A 12,187-nucleotide genomic window follows, 5' to 3' on the forward strand; every position below is an offset into this window, starting at 1 on the left:
TGTTTTTCCACTAAAATGTCGAAAAGGCCTCACAACATATCACATATAAAGTCTAAAAGGTATAACAGGAGGATATAAACAGGAGGAGTCATAAACTCCAGCATTGATTGTATTGTTGCCATTAGATTTTTAACTATGGCACTCATTGGATGTAAACCACCATGTCCATTCATAGTTTATAGTCTTCATTCATTTGCAGTTAACCCATCTTGCCGCTGTTGGCCAGCATAAGCATGGCAGAAATCACTGAACCAAGGTCATTCTCGTTTCTCCTCTGTACAATAGAGGAGCCAGCGATTGTGGCTTCAAATCCATTAAATAGTGTTTTTGTTTCACTGTAAACTTGTTGTCTATATTTTTCATTGTCAGATTCATATGCATTAGTGTCTTTCTTGCTTTAAGGACAGAAGTTCTTCTGTTTAATTTGATGGAACTCGATTTGATGGCACTCTGCATTTAATCACTGATTGTTTTTCTCTTTCTTTTTCGCATTTTTACATTTGTATTGCATTCTCGGATCAAACAGCTTTAAAATGGCAAAAGTGGAGAATCTGCAGGGCACTGAAGATATCATGAACATCTATAACATATCCTTAACATTGCAACATCATAAATGCATTTCTTCATGTTGCTCTGGTAATAGAGCAATGTTCCCTCTGACGTGGGCTCATTCAGATGACTACTCAGAGCATTTCAGATGTCATCTACAGATGATGCAAAGCTACATAGAAGCACACACTTATGCCTAACCTGAGCTGTCCCTGGTCTATATGGCCGTGACCTGTCCCACTCCCTCCCTTGCACTCGCTCAGTTTTCAACAGTGTCTGCTGAAAAGAGTGACCGTGATCCTCACACTTTGCTCTGTTGTTTATTTCTCTCTGTTCACCACTCCTTCACACATTCTTCCTCTCACTGCTCCTGCTCAATCTTTTCTGTTGCTCCACACGCCTTTCCTCCCTGCTGCTTAACGTCACCGATGTGTTCGATCGTGTGGTCATGCTCACCCCTCTGCTCGTGCCGCATCCTCTCCTACCTGACATCATCATCCTCCTCTTCCTCCTCCTTGTCCGTTCCTTCCTTCTTTCTTTCCTTCCGGACTCCTTCTTTGCCTCTTTCTCTGTTTATCTCACCATTCTTGCATACAACAATGGATTACTGCTGTTTCTTGCTCTCTCTCTCTCTCTCTCTCCACCTCAACCTGTGGTTATTTCTTACTTTCCGTTCATCTTTGTTACATTTCTCTACTGTCTCCACCAAATCTTCCGCTGTCCATTTTGATTTTTTCCTCCTCATTCTATCTGTCTCTTTTCTACTTGCTCTCGCTTCTTTCTTGAACCTCTGACTATCTTTCTGCCTTCCTCTCTCCTCCCTTCTCCCCACTTTGGGCCCCTGCCTCCCCAGGCTGGGGCTCTTTCCCACCCAGACCTTTCTGAGAGACAGCAGTCCCCTCCTCCTGCCTCTCCCTCTCGCGCTCTAACCTCTGCTCTCTTCTGTATTCTGCTCCCTCTGGCATGGCTGTAGTGTCAGGTAAGTTCTCCGCCTCTTCCTGAATGCAGCCCCCTCCTCCCGACCCTTTCTCCTCCCTGTTACACTAATTTCACGTACACACCCAGCTCCCTCTCATCATCACCATGGTCATCTCCATGCCCTCGCCTAAACTTAAGCCCCAGGCAGGTCAAAGGACAGGTCAGCCGCTCATATTGTTCACGTGGAGGCTCTAAAGAATTAGATCCAGATTTTAGGAGAACAGAATGTAAAATGATATCCATGACAACACTGTGGATGGAGGGAAAAACAGAGTAGTATAATCTTACAGTGTTGGCAAAAGGTTTACAGATGATGCAATGACATGCATTCTCATAAGTCGTTCGACATAATGTCACAAGATAAGAACAATTCCCTGATAAATGGCTCTGTGTACGCAGTTTGTGCAATCACTGAGGCATTTTTAATGTAATATATTGCATACACAAATGTCAATGGTACTGTGTTTGTGTGTATATGTGTGATGTAATCCATCACTGTACCTGTATATGTTGTTTTTTGTTCTGGCTGCTACCTCAACTACACTCTGGTGTAGTGTTTTTGGCCTGGCTGCTAATTTACAAGCAGACAATCCAGTGATCCTACTTCAAAAAGATTGCTGTTTGTTCGTCCAGGATTTATCAGTCCAAAAGCAGTGAATGCCTAGTTTTTTTTTCCATTCGTGTAACAGCATCAGTTGCAACGCAGGGCATCTCACACCATTATTTTCAAATGAACCCACATTTGACAGCATCTGACTTTTTTCAACCCCCTCCGGCCTTGCATGACTTTACGGATCGACTGTCGCGACGACTCTCCATCCTTTTTTTTTTTTTAAATCACTCATGGCTGTCTGTCTGTCCGAGGACAACAACAACAACATGACTCTGAGCCAGGAGCTCCCTCCTCACCTCGCTCTGCTTTCTGACCAAAAAGTCCGAAACGTAATCGTGCACACATTCTCTCAAACACCAGGCAGTTGACCCAGCCAAACCCTCTCATCGACCTTCCACCTTCACGGCATCAACCATCACACACACACATGCACACACCATCTCCAACCTTCCCCCACCCCTCCTGCCCTCCCTCCCTACCCCCCCGCTTCGCAGAGGCCCCTGCCTGCCCTGGCTGCACTCCTGGCTCACTGGCTCCGCCCTGCTGGATGGAAGAGGCAATGAACAGGCTAAGCAAGAGTGATCTTCCGCAGCTTTTCTCTGTGACTTAGTTTTGAAACCACCCTTCTCCTTCCTCACAACCCCTGCACTTTTATGGGCTCCTTTATTTGATTTTTTTTCTTCTGTTAACTCTGACCTCAAACACTCACTTGTCAGAGTTTCACCCTAGCATTTGTGTTAGTATGTCTGTAGACTCCCCCGTGTCCTGTGTCTTGTCCTGTGACATTCGGTCCACCTTTGGATACATGTAGCTCTAGTTCTATCGCCATGTTCGCCATCTAGCTGCCTCTCATTTGTGCAGAATGTAAAACAAATCCAGGTGTGTGAAGTAGCGCCAACCCATTCTCCGAGCCATGAGATCCATGCAGCTGTTGAGTGTTTGAGGTTATGGTTGAAAAAACTGTTATAAATGCCAGCATGAACCTGGGCGTGAGAGAGCGTGGAAGCCGCATTCGACCATTCGTGTGTTCGTGTGCATGGGTTAGAGCGCGTGCATGAGGATGTGTGGATTCTTGGTGGCCTTTACGTCGTCACTAATGGTCACACTCCCCCCTCTTTTCCCTCTTTTACTGTCTTGTATCCCTGCAGCACGCGCAAACAAAACTACATGATGAACTTTGCCAGACAGACCGGCATGCGTCACTACTACAGCCGCAAGAGCGGGCATTGCAGCAGCGTGCCTGAACCCGACAAGCAGGGATTCGTCCTCTGACCTGCCAATCACACATCGACCCGCCGCACACATCCTTTATTCTCCTCACGACATATTGCCCCGTTGAGACCCATTCGCTGGTGGATTCCAATCAGCCTTAGAATCTCCCTTGCTCATCTCTACCTGCCCTCTGCCACAAACATGGGCCATCCAGTCAGTTTACGCTCCAGCCAATCAAGGCCTTCCCAACCACACAGCGTGGCGGGAATGAAACTCAAGAAGAAAGGAGTGAAGAGACCATTTTGTTAACTTTTTGTTCCCCCCCTCATGGATGGTCGGAGTTTCTAGTTGGTTTGTAATTGTCGCTGTGGTTCCTCCGATTCCTGTTCCCATCCGCGATGTCCCTCCCTCACCCCTCACCCTCTCCCTCCTTTTTCCTACCACACTGTGAAATTGAGAGATAATATATCACTGCTGAACTGACCAGCCGATTGGAGAGTAGCCTCCCAGTTCCACTGAGCCACCGGGAGGAGGAGGAGGAACACTCCACTGCCGCCAACCAGTACGCCAGGAGAAAGACCACAAAGATGATACTGACCATGAAGAGGAAAACCGGTGATGAAGAAGCTCAAAAAAGAAAAAGGAAAAAAAAAAAAAAGAGTACTGTGTTCTTGCTGTTCTGTGTGTCTGTGGGTTCTTTTTGTGATGAGTTGACTGTGGTGTTCTGTTTGTTTGTTTGTTCGTTTTCTACTAATTCATATGCTTTTAAGGGGAGGGTAAGGGGAGGGAGGGGGTGCTGGGTTCTGTTTCCTTTTCCTCGTTTATTTGGATCAGGTGTGGGCAGGGCGGGGATAAAATAAAAACCGCCCAAACGCCAGCACCAAGAAGGAACAAAAGAACGATTTGCACGACGACGGAAAGGAGGAAATGAGAAAAAAAAAATAAAGACTGAACAATGAATTTTTTTTTGTTTTTTTAATCATTTTTTATATATGTTGGTTCCCGAAAATACAGATATTTATGGTAAATGGTTCTTCACGTAACCTATTTAAGATGCACTGTGCGTGAAATCTGTATGTTATTTTCTAGTGTTAAGTTATTAGGCGGTCGAGTCAGGCTCTCAGACTGCATCATCTCCCCTCTTCCTTCACTTCCCTCTTCTCTTGCTGTTTCCTCTCTTCCCATCTTCTCTCTCTCTCTTTCTATCTCTCTCTGCGCTGATTTCTGATACCTGGAGGTGAGGCTCTATTAGTGTTGTTTTTTGAAGTCTGTGTAATATGGACCCTCTGCCCTCAGTGTAACTCCAGTATAGCAATCTCCTGTATATATATGTATATCCACTATGGGGAGACCCAGCAGCCTTATAAAAGGGAAATAAAGAACTGTCCAAACCTCATACTGTACACATTGCTTCAGCTGCTCTTTTTCACTCTCAAAAGATAGGCCTGGCATTTGTCTACTGTATACTTTTCTTACTGTCAATAAATTTCCACAACAAATTTGTCTTTCAAGACTGTCTGCTTTCCTTTTCCTGATGGTGGCTCTAATCCTCAAACCCATTAGGTCCTAACAGATATGCTAATCTTTAAATGAAGCAATGTAGATATAAATCAGCATGTAGCGCTGAGGCTTTGATGCCAAGCCAGGGATGTGCCTCATTTTTGTACCATTTCATTTCTTGGCACAGAGGAGTAACTCATCAGGAATTGGAAACACTATTCATTTAAAGAATCAGTTGTTTGTTTTGATCTTTTGACTGAATTTTTTTGACAGTAAGAGAAGTACAGAATATGACCAGGCTTGTCCGGTGTGTGTGTGGTTGAAAACATTTCAAAGAACAGAGCATATGATTTCGTATTCAAACATTTATTCCCCAAATTTAAAATAAAAACAAATACTTGCTCCCTAAGATATTGTGAAATAAAAGCATTTATGCCATCGTCTTGGTGAACTCCTCAGTGTGTTCAGACCGGGCGTCACCTCAATCTTCTGCAGGCCCTCAGCCCTTCTCTAGGTTGTGGCTGCACTGAAACCTCTGAACACTGTAAGAGCTGTGAACACATGAGCTTTTGGACTTCTAAAGCTGCTCCTAAACCATCAGCCGCCTCAAGTCAAAGGCCGTCATCACTGCTGCAGCCACAAGCGCCACAGTGATGTGGAGCGGGTTGGCTGCGATGCCCAGGCATGAGTTACAGTACGGCCAGTCGCAGCAACTGTAGCTCATGGTGTAGACCGTCCCTTTGAAGCGCTTGCTGTGCGTCCTCCTGCAGTTCTTTTCCACCATGCAGCCCCGAGCCGACAGGGTGCTGTGGTTGCCGTAGCGACCTACTGCCTTGAAGCACTGCTCTTCAGGAGGACATTCTGTCACAGTAAGCCTGAACGCCCTCTTCTCCCGGAGGGGGCTGTAGTAGCAATTCAAGTTGTCACAGAGCAGCGAGGGGAGAAGAGAGTGTAATGATAGCACGGCAACGAGCAGAAGCTGCAACATGTTGGGCCTGTAAGGAGAAGAGAAGCTTCTGGTAAGTAGACAACACGTGGGATACCGCTGCAGTGGTATAGTTGCACCTCTGTAATTAATTCATCTGTTTCTGAGCAGTAGGGGTCAAGCTCCAAAAACACACAATCCACATTCCCAAAATCCCTTTAGTGGCATCAAGACTCTTCAGTCTTGTTTTTAAATCACTTTAAATTCAAATTACAGTTCACGACTCTCCCAGCTAACATCGCAAACTTTGGTAATTATCTGAGACTGACAAAAAAGTCCTCTATAATTAAAGACACTCTAAAACAGTTTTCTTACACACTGCAGTACTCCTTGTGACTTAATATGTTTCTGACTTTGACATTAAATCAGTAAATCATCTTTTACCACTTGCCATGCCTCTGATTCATGATTTTCCCCTTTCCGGAACATTAATGCCAAGCTGAAGAAAGATTTGACCTGCTAAGCTGTGCTCAGGTGTTAACGATTTCTATGATTGTCCCATTCGTGTGCTCAACTTTGTGAAAATACAAAGTGATGGCACAAACAATTTTCTGTGCAATTTAACAACACTCACCCAGTCCTTTAAAGCTTCTAAATCCAGTCAAAACTTTTCAGATCTCTCCTGATGAACTCTATCTCCTCACTGACCCAGAATCTTCTTAAGAGGCTACACCTTCCAGCACACCTGTTTGGAAGAGCACACAGAGCAACTACGCAAGTGGGAGCTTAATCCATGGTGCTTTTATTGTGCCGTTTGTCAGTAGCCACAAGGATACACAGTCAGTGTTACTACAGGAGGATGGCCTGACTAATCCTCTTTGTCTCTCTGGAACATCAAGTGTCACACAGAACACCAGGGTGTTGTTTTTCCTTACTTTGCACAATAAGTAATTTTTAAAACAACTAATTATTCAAGCATGCAAACATTTGACTAAATGTTAGCCACTCTTTGGGACTCGGTTAGTACCGATAGCAAACAGGCCTCTCCCCAGTCCTCTGTCTGCAAGGTATTCCTACGATTTAGTGGCATTGTTTTTGATGAAGTGTAATTTACACATGAATCCCAAGACTCCTCCCTGGGAACATTATCCATGCTGTCATTTTCCGTCTTTGCTGCAATCATCCCCAGTAGCTTCTTCAGGCTGGTGTCAAATTTGAGCTCGTTGTTACATTTGTCTCTGCAGCAGCAAGTGTGGCTGACATTGTATTTGACTCCCCGATATGAGACGATTTCATGGGAGCCGCAGAGTTCCTTGTCCAGGCAGCCCTGAGCAGACAGGACGTGGGTGGAACCGTAGCGGCCTATGGAGCTGGAGCAGCGCTGGTCAGGAGACACTGGCTGGTGGTGTTGGTGCAGGGTTTGCCTTTGGGCTGCAGGGGACAGTAGTAACACAGCAGGCTGTCCAGTGCGAGAGCTGGGAGGACCAGAGCCAGGAGCAGCAGGATGGAGATCAGGAACCGGCATGGACCCAGCAGATGGACATCCAGACTAACGTGAATCCACACACATACACAGTTAAATAATCCAAATTGATTCTTCAAATCAGGCTTTTATGGTTCTCAGCTGTTTGTTGTTCACCTTCTGTTTCTTTGCCATCCCATCTTCCTGTGTGTTAAATCCAGGAACACTTGTAGCTGCGTCAACCTGACCTCTAACAACCAGCAAACCCTCTGATTACCAAGCAGAAACAGGTGCGTCTTCAAAGCTATTTCAAACATAATTAGAGAAATACACACACGACACCAGTAGCTCTGAAGCTGTTGTTTAGCCTTCAATTTATTTGCCAAAAATCCCAGACATCTTGTCTTGTCTTTCAAGGCACTTTCAACAGTCTTTGACAAAAATCTCCGCTGAGAGAAAAGACAGGACTGCAGTGCCATCTGGTGTCAGAACTTGTCATGAAGCAAGAATATAAATGATTCATCCACGTGTTGTTTGAAAATCTTAAGAAGCATCCAGGCTATCTTTGTAGGAAGCAGGAAGTCTCTGCTATGCAACATGTAGAAGAAATATTTTACTATGGACACTTCTTCTTGATCTTCTGTTCATGTTCCGTAGTCAGTGGTAAAGGAGAGCTGTCATCTTTGTACAAAGGTTCCTGCGAAGAAAATCAGATTCTGCATAAGCTGAGTGTATCATTGCGAGATATGCATATGATAGGAAGAGGGGAGATTTATACGCCCACACATTAGAATCCAATACAGCCCAGTACTGCTTCACTGCCACAAGATCTACTATTATGAAGCTGATAATGTGTGTTTTTCAGTTATATTGTGGGAAATTTGTGAATTCTATTATGTGCTTGAAAATGGTAAATATTTAAAATAATATAGTTAAAACTGGTACTCAGATTGTATATACCACGTTTGAATTTAACCCCCCCCCCCCCCCCCCCCCCCCCCCCCCCCCCCCCAGCTCTACTTTGAATTGTTTTCAACAATTGTATTTGGTTTACGTCATTTATATTATAATTACTTATTTCATCTGCTAAATATTTATATAGTTAGGAAGCGTTAGGGTTTCTCCGATACCATAGAATACATCTATCATCATCCCCAAAGAGCATGTTTTTATAACCAATAGAAAATCACCCCACAATGATCTCCTTAATATAAATCTCCTGAAAATTTGAATGAAGCTTGAGGAATGCTTTAAGTGAGCGAGTGGAAATAGAACTTTTCACCTTTACATCACTGTACAATTGAATTTAGGTGTTTGCAATAACATCAACCAAAACAACACAATGAGCTTCATATAGAAAGAAGTTCTGATAACGCTGATACACTAAAATGAATCTGACTGGTCAAGTCAGAGACCCAGTAAAGTTGGCACTAAGTGTAATTTATATCCCGACAAACTGAGCTCAGTGATTTGCTTACGGTTAGCTCCTCCTCCTCATTGTCCCTGCCAGCGTTTCCCCACTCGTCCTGTTCCTCTGCAGGGTCGTAGGTGTACATAGGAATCAGCCGGTGGCGCAGCTCATCAAGGCTGAGGAAGAAAACAATCAACAGAGCCACAATGTGACAAAACATAAAAGCTACCAAACTGATCTTTAACAGCAGAAGCCATCTTACCTCGATCTCCTTCTGATATAACAAACCTAAAGAGAGACACAACCTCAGACACTTAAACCTAAAATGCAACTGTGAAATTATCTGTAGTGTGACAATCAGCTGAACGCTCTTACCACCGCCACTATGCATCCAACGAGTGTGAGCAGAGCAAAGGGATGAGTAAATAGTAACCAGGAATTCAGGATTGCTGTTTGGGGGTGAAATGTGGGGAGTCGTGTGGTTCAAATGCGCCATCTCCTCGTTCGTGGGAGCCCTCTGCTCTGTGCACCTCTTCTGACGCCTGCGTGACACATTCAGTGGAGCACCGCTGCTGTCATTCCCCTGAGAAGCATGAGATGGGCTTTCTTAACACGATCACAATTTGTACGACAACAAAGCACAGTTTTACTATGAGACGAACATCCAAGAAACGCGTTATGTTAAAAAGTGTAGGCCTGTTCTAGCATGCCCCGGCTAGAAAGAGATCAAATCTTACCGTATGTGTCGGAGTGGCTGTGAAACAAACATTTCCTCCTTGCTTTCTTTCATTTCATGTCACACAGGACACAACTTACAGAAATACAGCGCTCACATACCTCAACCTGCTTAAGGCATTCCTGAGTGAGGAGTGGATATGGATGAAGTCTGTCAGTGCTGATGTCACGCTGTGGATGTTACCATGTTTGTTAATGTTTACTGTCACACGCTAGAGTGCTGTTGAAAGGGTTTAGGCACTAAAAGTAAAAAGAAGATGCTTTCAAAAATACTACTTGTATTTATTAAGCATCATATAAAACACAGAAAGAAATAATAAACCTCTGTAATTCACAGAGTCTAGTGGGCAACTGTTCTCTCAGTAGTTACTGTAACAGGACTAGTTTGTCTCTGCAACCATACAAATGCTAATATTTAGTTTCCTCCAGCAGAGGGAAAGTTCCTGTTATTGTTGTGGATGGCAGGAAGGGAGAGAAGAGGGGGAGGGCCAGTGGGAGGGGTGAGGAAGCACAGAGAGACCTTTCTATATCTTGTACAGGTTTAACTTGCTGAGCATGGCTACGCTCAAGAACTCACCTCCACACGGCACTGGACACCAGATAATAGAACCTTGATGGTAAGCTTCCACAAAAACTAAAAAAAAACTTACTACTATGCAAAAGAATAAACTCAAGTTCATCTTAAAATGTGAATTGATAACATAGAGGCTGTTTTGTGATGTAAATGTGGAGCTCCTCTGTGATCTGATAAGTTTATTTTTATTCAGCACCTTACAGACTTCATGTTCGTTTTGACTGAACCATGCTTCAATTCCAGTTTGCTCAGTTTCTGTGTTAAAGTAGAGCTTCAAGATATAAATGTCATATTGCTGTTTTATAAAGGTGCCTGTCAGGTTTAAACTTGCAAAGAATAACAAAGCATTCCCACAGGTTTAGTGCGCGCTCTGGTTAGCTTTCCTGTTTGGATTTGAAAATTTGTTAATAATTAGAGGAGTTGGACTCCCAGTCATTAAAACAGCTTGCTTGTTCTGCCTGCAATAAGTCTCTCACACACTAATGTAATTGAGCCATAATGACATTAATCTTTGTGACAGTTCTTCCTCTGCTGGGCTATGAGACAGTGTCAAACTCCACCATCCAGGACCTCTTGTACAAATCCTTAGAACTTAATGGATCCTCTTGGAAGGCGACATGGAGCAATCCAAAGACAAGATGCAAACGCCACTGAGTTCCCCATGCCTCTGACAGAGGTTCTGGAAGAAATGCACCTTTATGAGTACCTTGAAGGCTTTCCTAACAATGATGCATCAACATTTGTATGAGAGCACCTTGTATGGGCCCGGATCGCCAACTGAACCCCAACCTAAACCCCCAGGTCCTGTCTGGGCTCAGGGTGGAGGAGGAGGAGGAGGAGCTGGGAACACAAACCCACCACAGAGCACAAACTGTCCTCCGCTGCCACCCAGATCCAGGGCATCCACCGCGCATCTGCCTCTTACAGAAGTCCGTGTACCCCCTCCTCTTCCTCCCAGGACAACATCTGCCCCTCGACAACACTAGAAAAAGGTTTTCCTGTGACTTCCCTCAGCTTGTTCAGAGGCTGAATCGTTCCAGAACAGTAGCCAGACAATCATGTGAGTATCCCCCGTGGGTGATTTTGTCCTCAGTGAAGACAAAAAGCTCCCTCATGACTAGATAAGATGCAAGTTAAGAGCGGAAGGAAATCGATTAAAGACCAAATTGTGCCGTTTGTCTTTTTTTCCACATCAGGATCCGTTGGACCATCAAACTAGTCGACACTCCAGAGGGCAGCACCAGTAGGGTGGCTTTTTTTGCGCTGCAGTTTCCCAGTAAGACAATGAACACTAACATGATGCTGTTGGCATGCAAATGACACCAAATATAAAATATGTATATATTGTTTAACCTATCCAACTTTTTGAAAGGAAAATTGATTGAAACAAAAAATTGTTTTATCATCTGTCTTATTACCGATCCTCTGCAGTTTCTGTGATACATTTTCCGTCATCATGCTTCACTTTCACAACGCCAACATGTTTTTCTTTGCTCTTTCCGGTAGGCTGATGTCACGGCACAAACACACAGAGTCTGCTCACAACTCTGATGTGGTTTGGGGTCGAGTGTCGCACATCCATCCTGCTCTGCTGCAGCAGGTGGAGGTGACTGTCAGTGTAGCAACAGAATGGGACAATAATCAGATCCCCTTCCCCACCACTGGTAAGATATGTATGTCCTTATCATCTGTAGCCCTCGGTTACAATTAGAATATAACTACTCTATAATCTGCTGAGGATAAGAAAATATGTATTAGCGACACAAATGTCTGCCAGTATAGAAGACAATCTTAATTGACCAGAAAAGTCTGCTAAAGTGTTGACAACTGGCTGGCCTCCAGCTAAACTCAATGAGACAAAGTAATTTCTGGGTGATAAAGACAAATAATTAGTCAAGAGTCAGGTTGAGGTTTGTCCTGTTGTCTTTGTCTTTCACAATCCAGAAAATATGAATAGAAATGTCAATCAGAAAGCTGTAGTGTGTGTTGGTTGTAGCAGCACCTTTTGAATCCCAGCTTGTCATGCACTTCAGTATCTTTCTTAACTCCCAGCAGCTGTTGACAGAAATGTGTGAACTCTGAACTCTAATCTTTTCACAGTGAACAGGACAGTGAAGAGTCTGATTGATGAAATCTTCCAGCTGCTGGACCTCACTCCCATCACACCTGGATATTATGTATTGAAACTGTGTGACTCTGAGGAGTATCTCAGGAAGTAAGTTTGCCAC

At 44.1% G+C, this 12,187-nt stretch overlaps 1 protein-coding gene and 1 long non-coding RNA gene across 2 annotated transcripts in view; one reads left to right on the forward strand and one right to left on the reverse strand.

Annotated features, from left to right (window-relative positions):
* Positions 1-7,865: 7,865 nt before the first annotated feature.
* Positions 7,866-9,229, reverse strand: LOC127535117 (uncharacterized). Its single transcript, XR_007943780.1, has 4 exons — positions 9,026-9,229; positions 8,913-8,938; positions 8,718-8,826; positions 7,866-7,936 (listed from the first exon to the last, which is right to left on the reverse strand). It is a non-coding gene; the product is annotated as an uncharacterized LOC127535117 (long non-coding RNA).
* A 1,228-nt stretch (positions 9,230-10,457) lies between these two features.
* pik3c2g (phosphatidylinositol-4-phosphate 3-kinase catalytic subunit type 2 gamma) overlaps positions 10,458-12,187 on the forward strand; it is a 42,460-nt gene continuing 40,730 nt past the window's right edge. The window contains 4 exon segments of the mRNA XM_051952083.1: positions 10,458-10,534; positions 11,156-11,227; positions 11,466-11,623; positions 12,060-12,174. Of these exon segments, the coding sequence (XP_051808043.1) occupies positions 10,458-10,534; positions 11,156-11,227; positions 11,466-11,623; positions 12,060-12,174 (422 nt within the window).

This window comes from Acanthochromis polyacanthus, chromosome 8 (genome assembly GCF_021347895.1).
Source record: "Acanthochromis polyacanthus isolate Apoly-LR-REF ecotype Palm Island chromosome 8, KAUST_Apoly_ChrSc, whole genome shotgun sequence".
NCBI classification, from domain to species: Eukaryota; Metazoa; Chordata; class Actinopteri; family Pomacentridae; genus Acanthochromis; species Acanthochromis polyacanthus.